This window comes from Hirundo rustica, chromosome 12, assembly GCF_015227805.2.
Source record: "Hirundo rustica isolate bHirRus1 chromosome 12, bHirRus1.pri.v3, whole genome shotgun sequence".
NCBI classification, from domain to species: Eukaryota; Metazoa; Chordata; class Aves; order Passeriformes; family Hirundinidae; genus Hirundo; species Hirundo rustica.
The window spans coordinates 14,097,834-14,124,863 of NC_053461.1; the positions used below are offsets into that span (position 1 = coordinate 14,097,834).

Here is a 27,030-nt window from a genome sequence, read left to right on the forward strand (position 1 = left end):
CGGATCAATTTAATAAGACACGTGCACAGCTGGGCTGGAATGTGCTCATGTTGTCCAGCCAGCAGAAATCTTCCTGCCTTCCTTCTGTAGGAGCACCAAGAAGTCCTACCTTTGCTATCTGAATGCTGCTTTTATTGTTAATGATAGACACCAGTATCTTCAGGACATCTCCCAGCAGGGGCTGAGAGGGCACCATCTCAAATCCAGCTCTTCAGTTTTACTAAAATTAGCCTAATTTTGAAATACAGAACACTATAATGTAGACAAGTGGAAGGAGATGTGACAGAGCTGCATTTATCTCACTTTACAAAACCAGACAAGAAAAATGCAAGTAAAAGATTGGCTGGAGAATTTTTATTCTTAAAATCAATTTTCCTGGCAATACAAAATGTGCAGGATTCTCTCCGCTTCCTGAATTTTATTCTTGTTTGTTTGTTTTCAGTTTCTTGACATTCTGCAGTACTCATTCATACAAGGGAGCTACTGTATGTGTGTGTGTGTAGTGATAGCATCACAAATTATATAAATACCTTTTTGTGCTACATGTGTTCAGTGAGAAAATAAAAAAAAGAGGGGTTTGATGCTGTTCTTTATCTGGAGTGGTAGGAAGCAAACTTTCTTCCATTGTGATGGTTTTGGCACAGTTCAAGTTGTCCTCCTCGGGTGATTGTGTAACACCGAAGACCTGGAGGTTAGGTTCTCTGCAGTGATTCGTATCAAACTGTTTCTGTCCCTCCTGCACTGTCCTGATGTCAGAGCAGGAGTCTCCTCTCTGCAGCCTCATTCCCTGGGAGCGAGCAGCGTGCGCAGGCGGGTGTTCTTTGGGTATGGATCTGCGCAGTGCATTATCACAGCTTGCAGGGCTAATTTTAGGCTTCTGAACTCAGGTATTAACTGATGGCATGAGTGTTTACATCGAATCTGATGTTGTTGATGTTTTGGGTTTTTTTTTCAATGGCTTCAAGTGCTGTTGATAGAAAATAAAACCTCTTGCAATATTTAGTACCCGGAAAAGAATTTACTAATTTCATTGCCCTACATAATGGGTTGCTTTTACTACGTTAAGTAAAATTACTTCTGCATTTGTCACAGTACACTGGCAGCACGTGATTTTGCTGTGCCACATGCACGATCCATTTCAAGGTGAAACCTTGTGAATACTTACTGCATAGTGTTACTCAGAAGCCTTTAGACATTGGAAAATAGGTAAAAAAATGCATGGATCGAGGCAGTTGGCATATATGCTTCTGCTATAACATAAGCAGGCAAAAAATCCCGTGGTATTCTCTGTGCCATTGTGTGCCTCCCAGTGGGCCGAGGCTGCTCTCTCCCTCTCTGAGTGTCCCGTCATGCCTCTCCCTTCCATTCCAAGCTCCTGCCTTGATGCCCAGCTGCTGGGGTTTCTTAGCAGTTGAATTCTTTGTCCTCACTCTTACCCAGAAGGAAGACAGCTTTCTGCATTGTTCCATGTGGGAATTACATTGCCTGATCTTGGTCAGCTTATTTGTGGAACAAGCAACAAAATAAAACTGACTTGCCCTCTTCTCCCTAAAATAAGAATGGGCCAAATCAAAGACTAAGAATTCTAGTTTCTAACAAATACATCAGTGCTGGTTCCCCACATGGTATTTTGAAGTCAAGAATTTTGTGAACCACTAAAATCTCTTGGAGACCTACCCAGTTTTAATTATGGGTGTGAAATAGAGGAGTATACAGTAGAAACAAATCCTCCAAAAACATGCGTGCCTCATACTAATTTTAGTGGTGGAAAGAGTAGTGTTTTAAAATCAGCATAATCCAAGGAAATGTCTTTGTATTCCTAAGTTGTGCATAACAATTAATGGGTAGGTGACGTGAGCTGTCAACTTCTTGAAATTTGGAGCCACAGAGGAGCTGGTTGTTGCCTTGTATTCTGAGTGCATAGTCATGGGAACGTTAGTATTTAGTATCTGTGGTTTAAGATTTAGTATTAATTTCTAAGCTTGGTAATGGGAGCAGTAACCTCCAGGTCTCTGCAAGTTTCTTTAAATAAAGAAAAAAACCCTCCAACCCTAACAAAGCCCAGTCTGCTGAAATGGTACTCCCTTCTTTTGTTTAAACCTTCTTAATGAAGAAAAGTAGTATGCCAACACACCGATGCTAATACACAAAGGTGTTTGTAAAAGCCAGCTGCCTCTCTTTTTGGCAAATTTCTTATTTTAGTGGAAAAGTAATTTGATTAGTTTTAAAAATGAATTTATGTGTAATTTGATAAGGGAGGGAAGACCAAAAATTTCAGCTTTGATTATGGTATCTTAAAATAAGAGCAAAAGCCACAAACTGTTTTTTTCCTATTCCTTTTGTCAGCAGATATGCTGTAATTAAGTGTAATAAATCACTTAAATATAAGTGATTACTTAGGAAATGGTCCAGAAGTTAATCATTTGGTAAAAATTAGATTTTACTGTCCATGTGCTGGCTTTGGGTGGAAATCAGACCTTGACAGCCAGACCTCAGAGCGTGGAGACTTCGGATGTGGAGACCCATCTGGAAGTCCAGGCCAGTAAATAGCGGAGTGGATTTTTGTTGCTGGAAGAGCACAGCAGGAGTGTATCCAGTGGTGCTCTGCCAGGGTGGCAGGGATCGTGTCCCTCAGACCACCGATGCCCCAGGGAGCTGCAGCTCTTGGGGATGGTGCATCCCCTCAGGCCAGGCGATGTCAGCCCAAGCTGGGGTGGCTGGTGACGGGCACATTTGCTGGAGAAATCGTCCTGGCGGCTCTCCGTGGGAGCCACAAGAGCACGCACAGAGCCCGGCGCCGTGGCTGTGTCTGGCCGGTGCCACCCCCGAGCCCGCGGCTGCCTGGCAGCGGGTGAAGCCGCGGCCGGGCACGGTCCGTGGCAGCTGCTGGGCTCGGGGCGCCCGAGCGAGGCCAGGCCGCAGCTCCCGGGGCCGGATGCGGCCGGCGGCGCTGCCTGCGGGGCCCTGGGCCCGGCGAGCTCTGTGCGCCGCGTGGAAAATCCCACAGCCGGGGATTAAGCGCTGCAGGCGGCCCCGTGAGCCCTTCTGAAATGTCACCGGAGCCGTCTGGCACGGCTCCAGAGGCTGGCCACGGACAGGGACAAACCCGGGAGCTCTGATCCTCCAGAGCCGCAGGCCGGGCAGTCAGTGCCCGACAGGGCCAGGCGCTGCTTTGAGTCGATTCTCTGTGGCAACTAGAAAAATCCCCAAAAGCCGCAGCTCAGATGGGGAGACTGGCAAGAGAAAAAAAAAAAAACAACAAACCACACAATCAAACGTTAGACAGCCGATTGCCGTGCTGTCAGGCCCTTAGATAAATTGGCAGCTGTTAATCAAAATGTTAATTAAAGAAACTAGTAAGAGTGTGTTCATTTTAGCTTGTTTTTCTGAGTGTGCTCGCCCGTGTAATTGATAAATCAGGGGGCAAACACCCTCGTGTTACAGCTCTGCGGATGGCTGGCTGTGGGCAGCAGGGTCTGTGCTGGTTCGTCTCAGCTCCGGAGGAAATGGGAAACGCAGGCACAGCCTGCATGTGTCAAGTGCAGTCATGTTTTTCATTTAAAAGGTTAAACTGCACAAACATTTTAGTTAGCACATCCTAATTACAGCATTGCTCCATTCTTTCAAAAGGAAGTGTGAAAAGGCTGGTAATATTTAATTTGAAAAACACCATTGTGCAGGCACAGTAGGTCTGTGCCCTCATTTGACTGTATTAGTGATTTCCCTAGGATTTCGCTGCATAAATTTTTAATTAATGTGAAGTTAACGTGGTCAGTGTTTTTAAACATGAAAACAGTTGTTTTATGCCAATTGTGATTGATCGGTGATAACGAAATAATCATCAGTGGTCCCTTTTTATCCTTCAAAACTTACTAATGCCTAAAAATGTTAAATTAGGGTAAAGTAATCTAAGGATTTGACTTAAAAGAAGAAACCAAGTTACTTGTTTTGCATTGATGTTGCAAATGGCATGTTTACATTTCAAGAGATTTCAAATTTTGGCAATTCGAAAAATATTGCAGTAGCCCTGATTTTCTTCCCATTGTCCCTTTTCCATTGTGAAAGAGTTAAAAATTTTGCACTTAAAAGCTCAGAGCAGAAAGCGGGGTGCTAGCTGTGCAGGCAGAACCCCGTGCTGTTCTGATTTCTTGAGGAGGGCAGGTGGGCACTGTCCCTCAGTGCAGAGTGTCCTGTTTGCCAGAGGGAAGCCCGTGGGTTGTCACATCTGTATGTGTGCATGTAGGGAGACAGGTGAGACACAGTTGTGACAACAGAGAGAGCCCTGGGAGCTCCTCCTCACTCAGTTCCATCAGTCAGCGCTTCCTCCACTCTGCTGTGTGCAGACAGCACACAGTTCAAACAGGGGCCAGTTCAAATAGCCATGGACGTGTTTATATTTTGGGTTTTAATCTTATAAAGCTCTTGTATTGTGGCAGTGGATGTCATGTCACTAGTTAGTCACGCAGTACATAAGAAAAATATTTGTGCTCGGTGTCTTTTTATCCTGTGGTTTCTTAATGACAAAAATCAAAGAATGCGATTTCCTTAGTTGACATCACTATTTTCATGTACACTCTGTGATATTTCCTCCTATTTCCATGCTCAAAACAAAGTCAATTCCCTCTTGTTGATCTCTTGTGTGGAGAGCTTGCCATTTCAAGGCATTTCTTTTACACCCATCTTCAGAACTTTGAGTTAGGTCTAGCCCCCTCTGTATTTTGGTTCACTAACAGCTTTTAAGCAAGTTTTCATTGTCAGCATCTTTTCTTTTGTAGCAGAACTAAGTCTGACAGTCAACATATGAGATTTAAACTTTGCTAGGTGTAAAGAAATAGCTACAGGGGAAAACATTTCATTCCTAATCTGGCGTGAATAGAAGCATTAGGAAGATGAAAGCCAGGCAAGCATCTGGATAGGTGAGCTCATCCAAAGTCATGACACAATATCATACTATGTGATAAGGTCTTCTAAGGAACATTGTTGATGCTGAAGAGGAAGAACATGGTGTTAAAGATGTAAATCTAACTTCTGGGTAGAGAGTGGGCAGAGAGAGAGAAAAGCAGACATTAGGTGGTGGCTCTTCCCTTATTTATTTGCATTTTTCAACACACTATTCTTTATTAATCTTTTGTTTACCAAAGTTTAATAAAAACTTTGCAATAATATTGGGGTGTGTTATTTATTTTGAATTTGCTTTATACTTTTTTTTGAAAAACTGATGCTTTTCTTTATGGACATTCAGGGTAAAAATGAACAGCTGGAAAACTGTTGTCTTATATTTTTGAGAAAGCTGACCCATACAGCATCTTGAGGCACTGCTGATCTGTACTGCTTACCTCTGTGGTTGATGCTCTTTTGTCATCACTGTGGCTTTTCTGAAGTTTATTTCACGTAAGAGTTATTTTTTTAAATAGCAAATTACTTATTCAATACCTGCCTTTTAATCAGACAGTGTAGGTATTGTCATGTCATCAAGATGCTACACAGAGATTAGTGTTCGCAGTGTGGATGTTATAATCTCTCCGTGGCCTGATTTCCATCTAAGACACTTTACTATCCTTCCATAATAACTTTGTCATATTTGTATTCCAGTGCCTAACAGATGTACAAGACACTGACCACAACTCTTGGCAAGTTCATTGGGGAACTGTACCAGAAGTTTGAGCTTGGGTGTTACGCCACAATCTTTTTGAGATGTTAAAACCCTTGCATTTGGGTTTACCTGAGCAAGGAGGAGAATGGGGTGAACATATTTCTGAGTGATGAGGGGAGATATTCCAACAGTTGTCTCCCTGGCACCATTTTTGCCTGTGGTTCTGCTCCATGAATAATTTAGTGTCCTGCTTCTATCGGTTTTCCCACACTGTTCTCAAGAGTTTTACTGGTCTGAGGGGGCTCTGAATAGCTCAAGCAAACCTGGTGGAAGTGTCCTTAATTCCAGTTTGCCACTACGCAGCGTGGAAAACCCCAGTCTGTCTGCAGGCTTGGGATGGCACTGTGCTTAATGCTTCAAAGGCTATTTTACATCTCTTGGGGGAAAACCCATACATTTTAGGGAGGGGTTTTAAATCCTGTGGAAATTGGTTACAGAACTACTTGTGTGCTGAATACAATGGGGTTTTGAAAGGATTAGTAACAAATAAGGAAAAATGAAAGAAATGGTTGTGGAGGGCAGCGGTTGGGAAAGGGAGATACTTGAAGGTTATTTATTTAAATGCATTAATTTATTGTTATGTTCTTAATAACTGTGTTTGCAATCTGCTCCTCACTCTCTTTCCTGTGGTGGCAATCTTAGATGTCAGGGGAGGTGTGCTGGGTTTGGGGCAGTTTTGCAGCTGGTACCATAGAGGAGATGGCATTCCTGCCCAGGTAGTGTGTGCCACTAGAGAATTAAAACCCATCCTGACTATGCTGTAGTTATACCATAAAAAAGCATAATTTATCCTAAATTATAGTTACATAATTATCTCCTCTTTGAAAGGTTTCAAAGTACTGAAGTTGGCATTCAGAATCTTACTAGTGGGGATGATCACTTTCCATTTCTCCCTCTCTTTTCTTCAATGGCAGCAACAAAACTGATCCTGCTTATGCATAATTTAACACACCTTTATCTAACATATTTTGCACAGTGATCGCTTGTGGGTGGATTTTAGTTATCCAAAATAAATGTCTAGGAAAACGATGAACTTACTGTGCTGAGTATTTCTCAAGAGAGGAAGTGCAAGCCATAAGGTTGCATCAGTATTGCTTGGCCATTATCTGTTTAAAAGATGATATATATATGGCTGTTTCTCAGTGCCACAAGCATACGTGACTATCAGTTGGCTTCTTCTTGTGGTTTTGCTAACACTGAGTGATAAACAATTTATCAGCTGCCAGATGCAAACCAATGGTTTTTTATGGAACAGTAAGACAAAGCATCTCAGGATATGACAGGTAGTTCTGGTACCCATCAGGCCTTGTTGGTCTGTCAAACTGGTTGCTTGGGCTCCATAAATTTTCTCTCTTGTAACCTTCTTGCTGAAGTGAAGATGGCTTTGTTCAGCTGCTCTCTCTTCAGCTAAACGTGTACTATCAAACACCACACGGTTGAAGATGGAGTGACCTTGTCCTGACTTACAGTGTGCACAGAATTGATGGCATGATTAAAGAGACATCAGTGGAAGATTAAGGCAGAATCCTTGGTATCTAGGTCCCGTGATTAGAGCAGGATAATGAAGCAGCAATAAGTGAGTGAGCAGCAGTTCATGCTCCTGCACAGACCAAGCAGCTGCACCCTGCCAGGGTGGCAGCAAAGGAAGAGTGATTTGCCTGCTATGCCTGTGATTGTTTTAGCTTCCAGTTTGTCCTGCAAAATCCTCATGGACCTAATTTTTTTTATCTTTGTCACAGTGAGATCAGAGTGCTGGTGGACTAGAGCTGCAAAAGGGATTTTAGTTGCTTGCTGAGTAAAATCTGAAGCTATGTTGAGGTGCCCTTCCACAACAGTGTTTGTGCTCTGCTGGCATGTCTTGGATCTGAGCTTCCTGGAAAAATGAGAAGACCAATTAGCTCTCCAAGTCAATTAGCTCTTCATGATTCTAGGAATGAAATACTCTTACTGACAGGAAATTAAGTTTTTTATCCTCAGGTAAAAGGTGATTGTTTTAGTATGCCTAAATTTATTAAATGACAAGTCACACAGTAGCTCAGTATGATGGAGAAAAAAGACAAGTTTGTTTTAAGTTTCATGATTATCGTGCATATACTCTGTGATACGGACATACAGACATGGCATAACAATTGCTTAAGCATAAAGGGGTTTTTTATGCTTTGTTTCATTAGTTTGAGGAGTACTCTTACACTTATTCTACACAATATTCTTAACCTATGTTAACTCTTTTTCTGAGTGTTCATTGAAATTCCAACATGTCTGACTGAACCAAACTTGTGTGTGTTCTCCTAGGTGTGCTTTGTTTTTACTGCAGCTGCACCAGCACTGACACTGGGCACTTTGACTTTTTGCCCAGTACTTATGTAAGGAGTTGGTATAAAAAAAAAATGGGTTTATGAAACTTGATCTGTACATCTTGTATTTGCTGCCTAAAGCTATTAATTGATGCCCAGAGAGAATGAACAGCACAAAATACTTGCTAGCTTTTGGGAAATAAGCACAGACCTGGGAGGAATGTCTTGAAAATTTTTAAGGGTATCATTGCTGTTAAATTATTTTTTTTTTCTTAATTTTTTTTAAGCATGCAGCAAAGAAAGAAGCATTTTATGAAAAACCAAATTCTTTTTTCTATAAAAGGGTATCATCTTTTAATATAGAAATAAGTTATGAATCACAGTAAATCCAACTATTTACTCATTGATAGAAGAATAAGCAGTAATAGCCAAACATGATGAGAAGCTTTCTCTTTTCCTTTTCCTTTTTTTTTTTTTCCTGCCCCTTAGAGGTTACTTTTTTGCATTTTGTCAGAGATTGCTGCATGTTTAGTAGGAATCGGACATTGGAAAATAGGATTTTTAAACCCAAGAAAATTGGCAGCCAGACTAAGAGGGCCAGGTGAAGCTTTTTTTAAGCTCTGGAAGGGATTTATATTACCAATATCTATTTTATCAGGAAGTCGTGTGTTCTTTGGCCTGATGCATATATAATACTTGCTCAGCTGTAGCACAGACATGCTGTGTTTTTCAGCTTGATAATTAACAGTTATCCTGGTTGTGCAGCAGAGGCATTGTTTGCTGGGAAGCCATCTCTTTTCACAGCTTTCCAACTCTGTCCAGTCCTTCTCCATAGTGTCACAAACCTGTTATATAAATGCAAAGGTACTTAAGGAGGAGTTTTTCTGTTCAAGTTTAGTGTTGAACACAGCTTCCATTTTAAATCAGATTCTTTTCAATGCTGTGGCATCAAGGAAGACTTTCTGGTTCTTTGTCCAAAGCCAAAACTTACATTTTTCTGATATTTAAAAAGAAAGGCGAAAAAAACCCCAAAACCAAAACCGACAAACAGACAACCTCCCCCCACCAAAAAACAAAACAAAACAAAAAAAAACCCACCAAAAAAACAAAAACACAGCTGAAAACCCCAAGCAGTAACAATAAAACCTCTCCTTTCCCCTAAATTTTAGAGTTTAGAATCATCGTACACAGGTGCAGAAGTGGAAGTATCACTTTGATATGCTATATAAGCAATCATTACCAAAAAACCTGTTTTCCTCTCAAGAGTTATGTGAAGGCAAGGAATGTGAGTACCAACCTTTACAATTTGAAAACTGAACACCTGGAGATACTTATATTTTTAAATGTTTTTGGGCTGAGACAGAATTAATGACAAATGGGAACTGTGTTAAATTGGCAGAAGATTAGTAGAATTTATTGTAATATGCTTAGCATAAAAAGCATGGTGGTCTTGATTATTCAGTGACAGTTTGTGTAGTAATTTTTCCAGTAAAAACTGTGTCAGTCTGTCAATAACTATGTTTATTAGATCAAATATGCAATTCTTAACATGTCTGGTTTCAAAAATAATATTAGCTTTCTCTATTAAGATGAGACTTCAGTGCTCTTCACATGGTTTGCAAAACAGTTAAGAAGATTTCACTTAAAACCATAAACGTTATAAAAGACTGAAACATTAAATATAAGCAAATTGTAGAAGCAGCCTTACCTCAATTTATATGTATGTCAACAAAAAAAAATAGGTCTGGTCAGGTTATGAAAAATGAGCTGAAAATTCTTCTTGTTTTGTTGATAGAGGACATAAGTCATGGTTATGCGCGGAAGTGGAAAGTGAAGATTTCACAGCCCTGCATTGTTACAGTATCTCTCTCAGAAATTGTCCCAGAATTCTAGAAAAAGTGGATTTGATGGGGGGTTTTTCTCAGTGTGCGTGTCTGTGTATGGAAATCCTCTCTGATAGGTAGACTGTCAGCTTGTGTGTGATCAGCCATTAGCCTTCGTTCTCTTAGGTAATTTTTTTTTTTTGTTATTGCTAATTTAAAACGCTTTCTATTAAACTCACTTGGTTGAGCCTGGTGCTGTTGAACATTTGTGCAAATAGCAGTAAACATCTCAGTTTGGGACCAGAACAATGCCAGTTATAGTTGCCAGAAGAGAAATATCCTTATCCACATAAATAGCTGAGATTACTTTTTTGTCTAGTTTCCTAATGATGGAATGCAAGGAGGTCGTCAGTTTTATTCTAGTCCCTTCTTTTCGTCTGCTAGGTTTGTTTCAAGAAAGTAATACTCTCACTTCATTCAAAAAGCAAAAGTCATCACAACAAACTCCCAAGGGTTGCATTAGTCATCCACTGGTTTATTGGAGATTATTTGAAACTGTGATAAGCACTTGGATTTTGAATTTTCTAAATATACAGAATGTGGAAGTGTATTGAGTAATGTTTCTCATTATCTCACAGGGTGTAGCATCACTGAACTCTAATGGCCCTCAAATAGTAACTTAACAGAGCTGCTCAGGGATTCTTGCCATTGCTATAAAAAGCCATTTGGCAATAAGCACTGCGTCATATTGGAAGCACAGGCATTTACTAGAACAGAAATATGCTAAAATATTTCATTTACAGACTCTTCAGTGGCAGCTGGCTCTAGAAAACAAAGTGGATGATTTTGATAGCTAATTGTTTTTAATACTCCAATTTAAATGCAGTTGTTCCTTGAGATGGGTGATAAGTTACTTAATTTGTTTGGTATTTTTGTGGGGCATTTCATACTTGGCTTCTTGGTAATTACCCATTCAGAATTGATGAGTATTGTGCAAAATTTTGCAGAAGGTTTGTTAGGTAGTTTGCACCCATTTTTGCAGTTAAACAGAGAAACACACAGGAGTTGGTTCACTTTCTTAGTCCAAGCTCTATATCCATTCATTATTTTTATTTTTCTGAGCTAATGAACACATTTGAAACGCTACTTCCAAACAGGTCATATAAGCAGAACACAGCTGTACTAATTTACGTTTCCCAGAGCATTACAGGCTTCTGCACAGGTTGCACTGGACTTGGCTGTCACTCTTGGCTGTAGTTGTAGCTTCACGGGTAGCCTGCTGCTTCCACAGTTCACTTAAGTCAGAATCTGTAAGGTGATCCTGAGATTGATCCGGGGTGGATTTGGGCACCTCTAACAGTACTTGGCTGCAAAAGGGGTGTTACCACTGCCTTTGCACTCCCCTGACAGACCTCTTTCTTGTGTCTCTTAGATCTGTGGTTTTCATTTACTTGATTGCCTGAGGTGGCTTTTAATTAGCTGTTGATTACACAGATCCTCCAGGAATCACAGGTGTCCATGTGCCAGTGGGCACACGGTCCGTTAATGTGTCCTGTAGGCAGAGCTGGAAGCTGCCAGGTGTTTTGAGAATTCAGGGTTCTAAAGAACTACCTTTACGATAGACAGTATTTTACCTGAAATGGTGGGAGAAACATAAAAAGTCTTCATGGTTTGGTGTTATTTAAAAAAACACGTCCAGTGACAGAATCTGACCTCTCTTAATTCAGATACTCAGGTTTTTGTAGCAGAATATCTGTTGCTGCTTTTGATGCTGCTGCTGAATAAAAACAAGAGGGAAGAAACCCAACTGAACAAAAACCAACAATGCTCAAAAAACCCAATGTAGGTCGATATTTGAGCTGATGTTCTCAGAGGTGTTCCATACTGGAGGTTTGATAGATCATACCAGAAGTTTGTCATGAAGTAAAAGTGAAAATATTGGATTCAATATAATTTTGATGATTAGGAGACATACTTACAGATAATTCTTATTCTCTAAGGGAATATGATATTTAAGCTTGCCTGGCCTGAGGATAGTGGTCTCTTGGCTTTGTGTGTCTGAGATCCAGAGCTCTCATTATTTGAGATGGAGGGAGAGCTAAGCTTTATTGGCTGAGATATGTAGCTCTGAAAACTCAGAGATTCTGGTAACTCCCTGGAGACCAGCATTAAGTGGAACCTCATGGATTACAGAGAGGCTTGATTCTTCTATGCTCTGTATGTGGCAGGGAACCTCCCAAACCAATAAAGGAAAAATGTTAATGGAGTAAGTGACATAAAGTATTTACAAATTCTTTCTACATGGGAGCTTAAAACCCCTTTTCACTCTTTCAGAAAGAAGACACAGCTCCTCCAGCAAGCCGCCTTTGACTCCTCCCTCCTCTTCAGTATTTTCCCTCATTTCATCTTTCCCTTCAAAAAACAAAGGTAGCAGTGGAAGTGGGAGCAATCGTTCATCCAGTGGAGGTACTAGTGCATCATCATCAAATTCCAAGTTGTTGAAATCACCCAAAGACAAGCTGCAGATCAGCGGAAACAACAGGTTAATGCATTCGGTACAGCACAGCAAAGTTCCCCATGACAAAATGTGAGTATGCCTTTGGAAAGGGAATTAAATGTCATTACTTGCATAGACACTGCTATGTCAAGAAAGTTTCCTTCTGTTTCAGAGTGGTTTTGGTTTAGGAGATAATAATTTTAAACTCCTCCAGATCTTTTCCCGCAGCCTAGTCAAAGATTCTAATTAATGCTCATATCTGTGTTGAAGAACTGTTGCAAAGCTGCATCTTAAATCACCATGAATAAAGGTCATTTTACTAGAGGCTCCTAATTCTTTGATGTAATCTGCATACTTTAATCATAAGGGAGTTTTATCTCTGATTCAGGTGATTTTTGACCTGCACATGTGAGATAACAGCCCTGCTGATAAAATTTACTGCTACAGAATGGGACATTTCTCACTGGACCTAATTGGGTCCATTGCAGTTGCTTTGGACAGTTCTCAGTGATTTCTAAAGTCCCTGGATGCCCTGGAGTGTCAGGGAAAAGAGGGCAGAAGAGATGTCTGGATATTATGGATATCATAAAAAAATGCAAAAATTAAAAAGATAATAGGAGAAAGGTCTGCATTTATATTGGGAATAGATCAGAGAATTGTTGAATAATAACATATTTTAGCTATTTTATTTCAATTTTTCTCTCTTTGTTTTTCATAAATAACAGTATGACTCCATCTGTCAAAGTGGAAAAGATTCATCCAAAGATAGATGGTGCCCAACTGAAAGCTGCTGTTGGTCCAACTTGTTCTACTACTGTGAGTTCCTCAATAAAGACTGGCCTTAATTGTCCCTCAATACCAAAGCCACCCTTGCCTTCCCCTGGACAGATACTGAATGGTAAAGGTCTTCTCTCTGTGCCTCCATTTTTGGAAAAGAAACCTGAAGAAAATACGAATAATAGGAAATTTTTGCATAAAAGATTGTCAGGTAATTTTTTTTTAATTATTATTAGCTGTGTTGCTTTTAGTAGAAATACATATATGAAAATAAATTCCAGAAGTAAATTAAAACTCCTGTAATACTGTAACTTTTAGTAAGAGTTTTTAAATATTATAATTTAAATCTATAATTTGACGTACACTTTAAGGATGCAAACACCTTGGAATTGGCTTTTCCTTTCAGAAACCTGTACAGATCTCAAATGCCTGTCAGTTCTGACAGTTCTAAAATTACACTCTTCTCCTGTCTCTAAAGAGTTTCCTTCTTTCTGTATGGAAGGTCCAAATGTACACAGAAAACAGAGCAACTAGCACCTCATAAACTCAGAAATGGAAACCCAGTCTGCTCTGTACACTTTTTAACACAATTACTTTGAGTGTTAGTAGAATGATAGAAAGGTTCTTGACACCAAAGCCAACAAGCAAAAACCCACCATTTGTTTGTCACAGTCCATAACGGTGATCTCTACTCCTAACAGGCAGCATCAAATCCTCCTTTGAGGTCGTTTGTAGACTTGAGATCTGTATTTCAGCACGCCATAAGCTTGCTGAGAGTGTAGAAACAATAATTTGTACAATCTTATTGTGCGTTTTTATTTGTACATTTGCCTGTGTCACATTTGAAAAGGTTCCAGTATGATTCATTTTTATGATGAAACTAAATGTTAGTATTTCAAAGTGTCTTTCGTTAACTTTTCAATGCTGTGTGTCTTTGACAGAGAGAGAATTTGATCCTGATATATACTGTGGTGTCATTGATGTGGAAACCAGGAAACCTTGTACTAGGTCTTTAACATGCAAGGTAGGGTATCTGAATCAGGATATTATCTGAAATTTTTACTCAGATTTTTGAGGAACATGATAGAAAACTAAGAACTGCAAATTTTTGCAGTTGTAATTACCATTGTAAGTGGTACCTCTCAAAACATGTTGCTCAGAACCAAGAAGAAGTTGTTTTTGAAGTTCAGTTAATAATTTATTCAGAAAGTGTTTCCCAAAGTAACCTGAAGATTTGTATTTTTGTATAAACTCTTTAAACATGGATGTCGACATGGGACAAAGTGTTACTCCACATGTAGCAGGGGGCCAGTGTGTACCTCTGTTTGGGAGGTAACCTTCTGGTCATAGAACATGCATTTTGAAATTCTTCATAAGCATTGAAAATATTGCTTATGTAGGATTTAAATAATTCAAGCTCTTCCCCTCTCACACCCTTTCCTCACTCCCCAGCAGAGTCTGCTGCAGGTTCTTGGTTGGAATTTGTGTAAATGCTAATACCGCTGGATGTAGTGCCACAGCCAGCTCCTGAAACAGCCATGGAGCACACCTAGAGGTCCAACTCTAAATAAACAATCACAAAAACTTTCAGTCAGACAAAATGTATCCTCTGGCTCCAAAACCCTGGGGGACAGAGAGCTGTCACTCGCTCACAAGGAACCAAGAGTCCAGATCCCCTGCACTTGTGTAATATTTTGCTGCTTTCCTATAAAGCAGCTCTACCCTCAGTTTGGGATACATCTGGTAAATAAACCACCTACAGAACAAAGGTAAATGAAGCTGGCACTAATGACCCAGAGGAACTGAACTTGAACACATTGCCCTTTTGGAATTACAGAGGGGAGGAAATTGTTTTGCTAATAGAGGAGGGAAAGGCTGCAAGATTTTACAAGAGAAATAGGCGAATCAAAAGTGAAAAGAGTAAAAAAATTTCTCTGCAATTCTTTAGAATATGCCACTCATGCAATAATTTTTGGAATTGCTATTTGTGTCTGAATTATGCGATAAAAATTTTTACCTTCTGAAAAGAACCAAATGAAACCCTTTGTGCCGTATCAAAGAGGTATTGCTGTGTGTAACTTAAACAATTCAGAATAATAGTTTCCATTTACTTCACCTTACTTAGAATTGGTGCCATTTATACATATACACATCTTACTGTCTGTACTGTTCAGGACACTCAAAGAACTTTGAGTGCTGACTGACTCTGGATTCTGTTGGATGTTTTGAATTCCTCAATATCTATTTGATTACATTAATTTTCAAGGAATATATTAGTTTATAGAAGGCAGCCCAGTACTTTAATAAATATTTTTTAGGTCTCCCATTAGAAGCCTGATTTTAAACATTATTTTGTTGAATATTTTTTTTAGTGGAAGTAAATATTTTCTCGGTTTGGTTTTGCAGGAGTTGGCAAGTAAAATATCAATGTAAAACAAGGTTTTCGATTCTAGTCTTAACCTTATTAAAAACTTGGCAGTTTGGTTTTTAAAATGTAGTTTGAAAGAAGCCTTTTACTGAATTGCTGGTTTTGTTACTCTGTATCGGACAAATTTATAATCGTGCACCAAGCAATTTTAACGTTTGTTTTCCAAATCATATTTCCATTTGTTTACTAAACCAGAACTGTGATGATTTTCTCTGTTTTGGAGCTCTAGACACGCATTTTGAGTGTTTGACTTCCACAAATGTCATAGCCTGGGATTAATGATTTATTCCTGGTTCTGCAGACACATTCCTTAACCCAGCGGAGGGCTGTACAGGGTCGAAGAAAACGATTTGATGTGTTACTAGCTGAGCACAAAAGCAAAACCAGGGAAAAAGAACTTCTTCGACATTCGGATCATCATCAGCAGATGCCCCCTCTCAGGGAACCACATCCCTCACCTACTAAAACTTCCCAGGAGCTGCACCAAAATTCTCATGGAGTTACTCTTACAGAATCAAAGCCTTTATTACCTAATAAACCCAAACCTCACCCCCCCAGTCTTCCAAGGTAAGGAAAATCTGCAGATGCAGTGGTATGAAATGCATACTGGCAGCTTGACGAGGTGGATTTTGAGGGAGCGATACGGATCTGTTGGACGGGGCAGCGTTGTTTGCTCCAGGCCTGGTGCCTGTCTGCAGTTAGCAACTACCTGCTGAGGGTAACGTGTTTGAAGTAGTAAAAGCTGACTTGCAATCAATGGAAGAGGTTGAGCAACAATTGGGCAGTGCTGCTTTTCCAGGGGTACCACCATTCCCTGTGCTTCCCCTTGGCAGGTTACAATACCGTGGACAACACCAGGGATCTCTTAAATGTAGATTTTTTTTTCTCTCAGTAATAGTAAGCACTTAAAGGATGGAATTTTTAACTGGGCTTGGTTCAATAACACCTGGTTACTGCTTGCCTCCCCCAGGCCTCCAGGCTGTCCAGCCCAGCACAGTGGAAATGCCCCCAGTGAGTCTCCTTCTGTCCACGAGTCCCCGCACCCTCCCTTGCCTGCAGCTGAGCCAGCATCTCGGTTATCCAGTGATGAGGGAGAATGTGATGAAAAAGAAGAGCCTGTTGAAAAACTGGATTGTCATTATTCAGGTCATCATCCTCAACCAGCCGCTGTACGTTTTCAAAGTTAACCTCAGTCTCTCTCTGACTCTAATTGTGTAAACAAGTTACTTTGGGGTTTTACAGGTGATTTTCTGTGGGGTGTGTGTTTTTTTTTTTTTTTTTTTTTTTTTCCCCCCCTCCCTGTATTTTGAGAAAATTACTTTGTGGCCTAGTAGGCGGTGAAGGTTTAACTAGTTGCAAAATAAACATGCTAAAAAATGTGTTCATAGCTCACTTCTCCAATCCAAAAGAAACCAAAATGCCAGAATACTAAACATGAAATTGGTAACTGCTCTAAAGGGCTGTGGTTTTGGAACAAGGACATGTAAACACTGTCTTTTTGGTGCGATTTTCTTATTGGACTTCTCCCTCCACACCCACACACATTTTTTTACTTGAGTTATCAACATCACCTTAAAAGCAGCAGTAAGGTATTTTAATATTAAGATTTTGACAAAAGTTAGTATAACTAAAAGTGGAATTATTGCCCAGCCTGGATGTCAAATTATATCCTTTTTTTAAAAAACTGACTGCTAGCTGATAGCTGGTTGGTCCTCAGAAGTAGATGTTACATAAATATGTGTGTGTGTGTATAACATTTCTACATAAACAGACATACTGCTAACATTTTCTGTTTAATCAGAGGAGTTCAAATTAGACTTCTTCTATTAAATATCGGAGTATCAGAAGACAAAATTATCTCAATTTACCAAGGCCAAAATATAAAACAGTTGTTGGGTCATAGACATAAAAACTCTAATTTATATTTTTTTATCCTCTACTTAAACATCTAAAAGCATATTTATCATAAAGACATTGTTATTCAGAGAGTTGTCATTGAAAGTAGAAAACACCAATAAAAATCATGTCTTTTCAGTTTTGCACATTTGGTAGTCAGCAAATTGGAAGAGGTTATTACGTGTTTGACAAGCGGTGGAACCATATTCGATGTGCACTTGACTTCATGTTGGAGAAGCATCTTAATTCCCAGATGTGGAAGTGAGTAGAAGTGAAAGAGTTCTTATTCTTCTTGGTGTTTGTAGAAGTACATGGAACCCTGTGATTCTAGTTAAAGAACAGTAGTTTTGTGCTCAGACTGAAGGTTGATGGTCTGTGCTTTACATTTTTCGCAACAGTTAACTATCAGTTTAATAAAATCTTTCATTAATCAACCCCAAGATACAATCATTTTGAGGTAGCATTATTAGACTGGGCATTAGTCTAAAGAATGGTGCCTGTGGGGGGGTTTATCTTTGTTTTTCTTTTCACCTGCAGGAAAATCCCTCCAGCATCCAGTAACACAGCATCGGTCCGTGCCCCACATCGGACAAACCTGATGCCTGCTTCTCAGCACGGTGTCAGCGCAGCAGGGTTCCTCTTACCCACCACGGTTATGTCATCGCCAGCGTTGGTCTCTCCCTCCTGTGTGTCTCTGAACAACAAATCGGTACCATCCCACGGGACGACACTAAGCGCCAACCCCGCTGCTCTGGGTGCAGTGGATCCTGTCTGCAGTATGCAATCAAGACAAGTGTCTTCTTCCCCTTCAACACCTACAGTGCTTTCCTCTGTACCTTCACCTATGCCCAGCAAACCTCAGAAAATGAAATCCAGCAAATCTTTTAAACCTAAGGAATCTTCTGCTGGCAGTGGCACCTGTAACAGCACCGGCAGCGTCAGTAGCAGCGGCGGCTCAGGAAAGAAGCGTAAAAACAGTTCCGCACTGCTCGCACCTTCTCATTCCACAGAGTCCTTTAGAAAAAACTGTGTGGTTAACTCTGGAAACTCTGGGACCTCCTATCATCCCTCAGTGACAGCCTCGTCCCACAGCGTTGGCCTCAACTGTATGACTAGCAAAGCTAACTCTGTTAGCCTCAAACATGACCAATCAGGGAGGGGTCCTCCAACCGGGAGCCCTGCAGAATCCATAAAGAGAATGAGCGTGATGATGAACAGCAGCGACTCCACGCTCTCCTTAGGGCCATTTGTTCATCAGTCCAGTGAGCTGACTGTAAATTCACACAGCAGTTTTTCACATTCGCATACTTCCCTTGACAAATTAATAGGAAAGAAAAGAAAGTGCTCACCTGGTTCAAGCAGCATCAACAGCAGCAGCAGCAAATCAAACAAAGTTGCCAAATTGACGTCGGTGAACAATGTTCATGCAAAACACACTGGTGCAATCCCAGGGACACAAGGACTGATGAACAATTCTCTGTTTCATCAGGTAGGAAATCCTGTCTCAAACTAAGCCAGCATGAAATGCTTCCTCGATTGCTCATAATACATGTGTTCTCTGAAGTAGTAAATAGATAGCCAGTTCCAGATCCTGCTCAGGATCAGGTAAAAGGTGGCTCTTCTCTTTGTCCAGTACTCATTTTGAGTGTTCTTCTGGTGCATTTACACGAGACTTTTATAAACATTCTAATTTTAAAAAGCTACACTTTAGAAAGAAACCTTAAATGGGATATTTCAAATTCCTTAGATGATGTTGCCTGTGAATTGCTTTCAGATAAAACTCATTCCTCTTATTTTTAAACCATAATTTTAAAAGTGAATCTTGCCAGCCTGCCATGGAACTGAGCTGTGTGCCTCAGCCTGACTCCTTGTTTCTGTGTCAGGAATAAACATTCTACAAAGTGGAACATAATGATGCTGATAACAGAACTGTGATACTGTGATAAAATAAGCCTATTATCCCAAGGTGTCATTGACTAACTTCTTAGTAATAATGAGATTAAATATAATAAATCAGATAATAAACGTCTTTAGTTGGTAAGGCAAACATATGCTATAACGGAAGCAGATCTCATGAGTTTGTAGGATCCCATTTTAGAAATTAGTTTGGGGTTTTGATTTTTTTTTTAACAAATCTCACTGGAAAAGTAGTGCATTCAGGATTAAAAATCCAAGAAACTTTCTTTTCTCTGCTGCTAAAAACTGAAATTTCTGTAGCTGGAGAGCCAGGCTATCAGTAAGAACTTTTTGAGAGTGGTTTCTTAATTTTCAGTTTCAGCCACAGAGGAATATTTTCACCTTCACGTTTGTTTACTTAACAAAAAAAAACCCCTTCAGATGGCTGAACTTATATTTGGACTTGCCTGATAATTACTGTTTCAACTATGCAATATAAGTAAAAGAGAAATACAGTTTGAGCGAACTAAGAAGGAAGGCGTGCTTGAAACCGTTATAACTTTGGAGTGCTTTAGTTGAGGATTTTCAAGTCTCAGAGAGGCCAGCCTTGTGTTATCAAGGCTGCTTTATGCCTGAGAATTTCCCCCAGATGTGCCCTTGTTAGCCACACAAGCTGTTTGTTTTCAGTGCCTCTGAGGGCCTGGCTCACTGATCGTTCTCTCTTCTCTCGCCCCCAAGCCGAAGGCCCGTCCCTGACCGCTGAAGGCACCACGGTGAGAAACAAACTGGACAGTTTTCACTACAAGCAAAACCTCCATCTGGATTTCTGGACTCCAAGATGCCTTGAGTTTTCCCAACTTCCCATGGTCCTCAGGTGTGGAAATCTACTGGACTGTCACTTAAGCGAGGAATTTCCCTGAAGCCATGTCTGTAGCAGTGAATATACTAGAAATGGACACTGGATGAAGTTCAGCCACATAATTGCTCTTATCAGTGTTAACAGTGGTCTGGACTGTTTGCTACAAATCTGTGAGATTTTCCTTACAGGAGTACATCATCTTGCCACTATTTGACATAGTTTGGCTGGGCAATCGAATGTTTTCTGGGGGGAAATAAACATTACTGTGGACTTATTTTTATACTGATGGTGTCTTTTGTAGGTGATAGCTAAACCAGACAGACACCCTCAATGGAGAGGACCCCGTGACAAGGGGAAAAATGTGTGAGGCACAATGGAAAGAAGCCCTCAAGAAGGGAATATGGCTTTAGTGTTTTTATAGCAATGTTCCTTTAATAGAATATAAAAAATAGCACAATTCAAAAAATAGTCTGTTTTGCCCAGCCTTTTGCAGGTAATTTGGGATAAGAAGCTATCAGGAGTTTAAAACAAAACAAACCCACCAAAACCAGAAAAACTTGTTTGAGGCCACTGTTCAGAAAACAAGTATAAAAATGCCGTATTTGTGTGATACAAAACCTATTTTCTATTCTTTTGAGTGAGATTTTATTGTGGAAAAAAAGTTAACTTTGTTCTTTAAAACTTCCAAAAATATCAGACAAAGGCAAATAACCTCTAAAACTCTATGCCCAAAGAACGTATTTATTGACCTATACTGTATACCACAGGCCTTTGTTTTTTAAAAAAAAATAACTGTATTGGTGAAATTAGGCTGGATTTGTCTTCCTCTTCCAGCTGATAAAATTAGCCCTTTTAAAACGGAGTTTTTAAAATATTTAAATATTTTCTAACAACCATAAAGGTCAGTTTCTTTCTGCCTTGTTTGTGTAACAGAGTTGTCGATGTGTGATGCCTTCTACCACTCAGTAAGTTTTTTTTTTTTTTTTTTGAGTCAAAATTCTGGAATAAATGCCAATTTGACAGCAGAGTTCACTGTGAAGCACTGATTTGTGCATCACGGTCATCCCAGGCCCACCCAGGCATTATGAGCATGGGGGGCTTTACAGTTTTGTATAATCCAGCCAATTTTTATGAAGTATTTTGTCTTGCTTCACCTCAAAACACCTCAAAAAGGAATTCCGCCAAAGGGCTCATTGTACTCTGGTTTGACTCATCTGGATGTTTTTGTTAAGTTTTTTAGCATCAGGTAAAGGCTCAAAACTGACTAAACTTTTATTAAGGGGGCAAAGCGAAGGAAGATGAAATCCTAACAAAGAAGATTTTTATTTTCTGCCTTAAAGGGGCATCAGCTATTGCTGAGAAGAGACAATCTGAGCCTGTCCAACTGTTCACGTAGCCCAGCCTTCTCCCCATTCTGGTGGCAAGCAGTAAGTACATCAGGGAATCCAAAGCCACTCTGAGTAGCAGTTGCTTAGTTGTTTACCTAACGATGCTTTCAGTTTCTCCTGAACTTCCTATGAAATCATTGTTATACAGCAAAACAACAAGAAGCCTCTATGCAGACACTTTAGCTTTGAATTGATACAAAAGATCACACTGAGAAAGCAATGTACTAGAGACTCTTATTATGCAAACTTATTAAAAAAAAAAAAAAATTAGACAACTTTTCAGGAACAAAAGGATTCATATTTAATAGGATGCCCTGTTGAAAGGATTGTTAGAACCGCAATTGGTTTAACGCAAAAGGAACCAAAGCGAAATGCCACAAAAAGAAATCCAAGTGTATTAAATCCTGCACGTTTGGAGAGAATTCCATGCTCTGATGAAGTCCCTGGGGCAGAGCTTCCACTTCAGGATAACGTCAGTCACAAGTGCAATTTGACTCTTGGTAGAAACAAAGGTAAAAGAAACAAAAATTCAGCAAGGCTGGATGCTGACGAATTTGTGATTGAACTGTCCTCTGGTTTTTAAGGTTCTGTTGATTTGAAAGCAAAATGGCAAAATTGTGCTCCCTCAGTAGCGTGCAGACGTGTACAAAGTGAATTCCTGATGGCTGCTCCTCCAGAGCCACCTGCGCCATGTGGGCTCGAGCCACTGGAGCAAAGGGTCCGAGCATAAATTCTGCCTGCCCTAGACCTGCTCTAAAGATTACGTTTTAGATCTTGGTTAGAAGCAGAACATTGTTCCTGAAGCTTTTATTGTCATATAGTTCTTACTGTAAATAATTAAGGAAGCTTAAAATTAATTTTCCTTGCAAAATTGAATTTGCAGTGGCTGGGTTGTTTCTAGACAGATTTTGGTATTAATTTAAGAGATACAGTTTTTATAGTCTTTCCAACTTCTCGTTATGACTCCTGCAGTTTTCTTAACCTAAAAAATTGCTGCAATGATGAACAAAGAATTATACAAGAAAAAAAAAAAACCATACTTTTGTATCTTTATTTTGGAATTTCTTGTTCTATTATAAATATTGAAGTATCCCTATTTCAGAAGACATATTTTGTTAATTGATTGTACATATTTAAATATGTATTTTTGCACAGGTCTTTTTTTCTTATATCCAGTTTTGGTACAATTGAGATCATCTAGTATTTATTTATTAATTAATTAAAAAGAAAAAAAAAGCAAATACCTTTTTATAATTTGAAGTGGTTCACTGCCAAGCCAATAGTTCACATGCCTACTTTGCGATGTAAGGGATGCCTCCGTTTTGTGCAAGCCGTGTCCCTTCTCCCTGTCTCGGGAGCGGGCGGATCCGGGCCCAGGATCGCCCACGTGCTCCGTGTGGCATTGCTTATCAGTTGCCTGACTCCCAGAAAATCCATTTAGTTCTGTGACACACTGCTTCTCTTTTTTTAGTGTTCGTGTGCGTGTGTGTGCGTGCGCATCCGTGTGGGTCTCATGTGGTTTCAAACTAACGGAAAAAACTGAAAGTGCCTGATATAACTTAGTTTTAAGTTTGGACTGTTTAGACAGCTTCTCCTTAAAAGACTTGAATGTTCAGTTGAAATTTTGGAGCTTGCTTTTTCCACCTATATATGTGTGTGTGTGCGTATACGCACGTGCATATATATATATTTCTGAAATTAATGAGATGGGTTGACAAAAGAAAGCAAATTATGCTGGTAGCTTTTGTAAAATCTTTTAATTTGAATACCTTATGTTGGAACAATCCCACTGATAACTCATACTTAGTATAATGCCAAGGGTTTGAAATATGGTTCTAACCAGCAGTTTATTTAACTGGCTTATTTTTTGGAAGGGGTAGGGGGGGGGAGCAAAATTCATTAATCAGATATTTAGAAAATGTTCAAAATTGTTGGTATTCCAAAACGAAGGAAAAAACCCAAGTAAGTACCTCTTAAAACAATGAAAAAAATAAAGATGTGATTTCCAAATGACATTTCTAAGGCAGTTGTCTTCCTGTAAGAGTTCTCTTGCCAAGGAATCTCTCGTCTTTTACTCATTCTGTCCTGGAGGAGGGAATTGGGCTTAGAAAGATTCTTAAATGTTTCACTGTTCAGCGGAAAATAATCATTTTTACCTTTTGTGCGAGATTTTATGTTTTAAAGATAATTTTGAAATGAGCACTACATAATGTCAATGTGAATGTAGGCCTTGGAAGCATCTTGCTCGGTGTTGAGCCTGGTTCTAAAAGCAATCTCCTGTGTAAAATGTGTGAATAGTTTGATAATTTGTATACATAATCAAGAGCATCTGATCAGCTGAACTCTGTGTTGGCTGCTGTATAGTACATGAACAAATGTCATGGGATAGAAAAATTACTTTGGATATTTAAAAGAAAAATAAATATATAGTCTATTTGTTTTGTAACAAGTTTCTGTAAATAAAATAATTTATACTATTTATAAGAAAAAGTTGTGCTTTGCTTCATGAAAAATATTAGTTTGTTGAACAAACATGTTACTAAACAAGGCAATAAAATTAGGACTTTTCAATAAATGAGGTTGGTTGCATGGAATATATTATATGTTTCTGCTTCATTATAAAATCCTTCGCTATTAAAGGAAAACATTATCTATATCGGTGCCTATGTGAACTAATTTCAGAGAATTGGATGTGATCAAATTCTGTCCTTGTCCCTTGGCATGGCGAGTCAGCCCGATAGGTTCGGAGCTTTCCATCCTCCAGGGGGTCGGTACCTGGGTTTGGGCGGTGCCTGTGTCACCTCTGCAGCATTTTCCCGTGCGGAGGACCTTCTGTTACTTGAGTTACTTCTGTTACTTTGTTATTTTCTAGTCGGAAGAATGACAGCAGGCTTTACAGCTCCAGGTGTGGTTGAGTCATTGTGCTTCCTGTTTTTTTTTTTCTTTTCCTCCAGAAAAAGTGTCTTCTGTGTTTCCACAGTTTGAAGGTCCAGTGTGTTAATTCAGCAGGTTAAACCTCCTGCAGAGCTTTTCTCTGCACAGGACTCAGGACTCGTGTGTCGTGTGTGATTTTGGAGCAGTTCGTAAAACCAGTAAAACCGTGAGTGGGGCAGGACCTCAGAGTGACATCTGTGGCAAAACGTCCTTTATTCTGTCTCTGTTTCATTTTGGTTTGGGTTTTTCCCCCTCTTAGAACAAGTTTTTCTTAATATTTGGAATAAATGCTACCAGATATAAACGGGCTTTGGACAACAGGCAAGTCCTGCTTTGTCTTTATATAATAAGCACCTCTAAGTTTACTTTTTGCCTTACTGAATAATTTCTTTTTTTGTCTTCTTGCAAATCCTTTTCCTTCCTAGTAGCAATTTCCAGCAGCTGTGCCATCTTGCAGGAGCTGCTGGCGCTGCAGCTGGTTCTGCAGAGCCGTACGAGTGACCACAGCCCGGAGCACGTGGGAGTCGCGTGTGTGCAGCGAGCAGAGCTCTGTGCTTGGCATCGTGTTCAGGCAGGTTTGTGACTCTGAGTGCTTCAACGCCGATGGAGTAACTCTGCATTTCACTGCATTTAATACAGGGTTCTGCGTCCTCTAAAATTAGCAAGGTTAAGAAAGGAAAAAATGCGTTCACCCTGTGTAACCCTGAGCTCTCGGAGCTCTGTGGAATTGGAGCATCCTCCCTGTCCCCTTCCTTTGCTGTGTTTGGTGCAGTGCAGTGCCAGGGAGCCCTGGCCCTGGGGCAGAGCAGAGCTGCTCCTTGGGTTCTCTTCTGGTGACTGTTCACTGGAGTTAGTAATGAAAAATAGTTCTGTCCAGGTGCTGAAGTGGAACCCAAGTAAGCACAGATGTCCCTGAACTGGACAGAAAACAGTTTCCCTCCCATCAGTGACTGTCTCTAGGAAAACTCTCCAGTTTATATTCGGGACAGTTATTTTGTGATGTAGGAGACTGCCACTGCATGCAACGCAACCCCCGGCTCAGAGATTCCCTGTGTGCAGGCTTTGTGTATTTGTGCGTCCTCTCAGCGCCCTTTGCCTTTAGTATCAAAGCTGCGGAGATGTGCCCTGGGAGCCCGAAGCTGTTTGGCTTTCCCCTGGTGGTGCAATGTTGGGCTCAAAGGCTACAACCGGGCTTTGGCAGAAAATCTGCTGCCTGCTCTGCCTGTGCAGCTCCGGGTGAGGGGTGTGTGGCTCTGGGTGAGGGGTGTGCGGCTCTGGGTGAGGGGTGTGCAGCCCCGGGTGAGGGGTGTGCGGCTCCGGGTGAGGGGTGTGCGGCTCCGGGTGAGGGGTGTGCGGCTCCGGGTGAGGGGTGTGCGGCTCCGGGTGAGGGGTGTGCAGCTCCGGGTGAGGGGTGTGCGGCTCCGGGTGAGGGGTGTGCGGCTCCGGGTGAGGGGTGTGCAGCTCCGGGTGAGGGGTGTGCAGCTCCGGGTGAGGGGTGTGCAGCTCCGGGTGAGGGGTGTGCAGCTCCGGGTGAGGGGTGTGCGGCTCCGGGTGAGGGGTGTGCGGCTCCGGGTGAGGGGTGTGCAGCCCCGGGTGAGGGGTGTGCAGCTCCGGGTGAGGGGTGTGCAGCTCCGTGTGAGGAGTGTGCATCTGGCCGGCTGAGGGGTGTGCAGCCCCGGCTGAGGGGTGCGCAGCTCCGGGTGCGGCGTGTGCGGCTCCGGCCGAGGGGTGTGCAGCTCCGGCCGAGGGGTGTGCATCTGGCCGGCTGAGGGGTGCACAGCTCCGGGTGAGGCGTGTGCAGCTCCGGCCGAGGGGTGTGCATCTGGCCGGCTGCCCTCGGGCTCTCTGAAAGCCGCAGCGCCGCTCCGTGGGCGCCTTCTTCACACCGGCTACCAAAACAACCCCGAAGGAGGCCTTGCCCTCTTTATTTAAATGCAAATTCCTGTGGGTTCATTTTTATCACGTTCTGCTGCGACGAATAATCAAACACATGTGGCTTGTAGGATGCACCATGGGACTTTTTATTTTGACTTCGTGCTTTTTTCAGTGCTTTGGCTCTGAGCTGTGTTAGCTGCTGGATTTGTTCCTAACAAGCAGCATGGGAGCTTTGTCATGGAAAAGTGGCATATGTTTGGGTTTTTTGTGACCCAACAAACTTTGAAAACCTTTAGGGAACTTGTTCAAACTAATGTGGATTGAAGCTTTATTGCCAAGGAAGAAAACCAGCCTGAGAAATGCAGTAAAAAAGCTTTGTCCAAGCCTATGAGAAATAGCTGGTGTTGATATTTGTGCCCAAATTGATACAAAAGTTTTCTTGAGCATCAGCAGGGACTGTGTTGCTGCTTGGGTTTGGTGGTCTTTGACAGTGCTGGAAGTCTTTTGTCCTCTGTTTTGCAGCTGAGGTCCCTTCACCTGCGTCCTTTCCTGTCCGTGACAAGTGATGTTTTCCTAAAGCCTTGTCCCTTGCCTGCAAGGTCGGACCTTGAGCTCTGGAGCCCAGTGTTCAGCGAGAGAAGCACCGGAGGTGTTGGCAGGTGAGCCACAAACTGCATTTCCACTGCTTTGGAGCACAGCTTTAGTAACAA

General features: G+C 41.0%; 1 protein-coding gene across 3 annotated transcripts in view; it reads left to right on the forward strand.

Moving 5' to 3' along the window:
- The window catches only part of ATXN7 (ataxin 7), a 64,608-nt gene extending 44,205 nt beyond the window's left edge, over positions 1-20,403 (forward strand). For all 3 annotated transcript variants that reach the window (XM_040075844.2, XM_040075842.2, XM_040075843.2), the window contains 8 exons: positions 12,105-12,357; positions 12,993-13,255; positions 13,986-14,068; positions 15,774-16,039; positions 16,443-16,641; positions 17,508-17,629; positions 17,906-18,857; positions 20,003-20,403. In XM_040075844.2, the coding sequence (XP_039931778.1) occupies positions 12,105-12,357; positions 12,993-13,255; positions 13,986-14,068; positions 15,774-16,039; positions 16,443-16,641; positions 17,508-17,629; positions 17,906-18,857; positions 20,003-20,020 (2,156 nt within the window). In that variant the 3' untranslated portion in view covers positions 20,021-20,403. The remainder of the gene's footprint in view (positions 1-12,104; positions 12,358-12,992; positions 13,256-13,985; positions 14,069-15,773; positions 16,040-16,442; positions 16,642-17,507; positions 17,630-17,905; positions 18,858-20,002) is intronic.
- Positions 20,404-27,030: the final 6,627 nt, after the last annotated feature.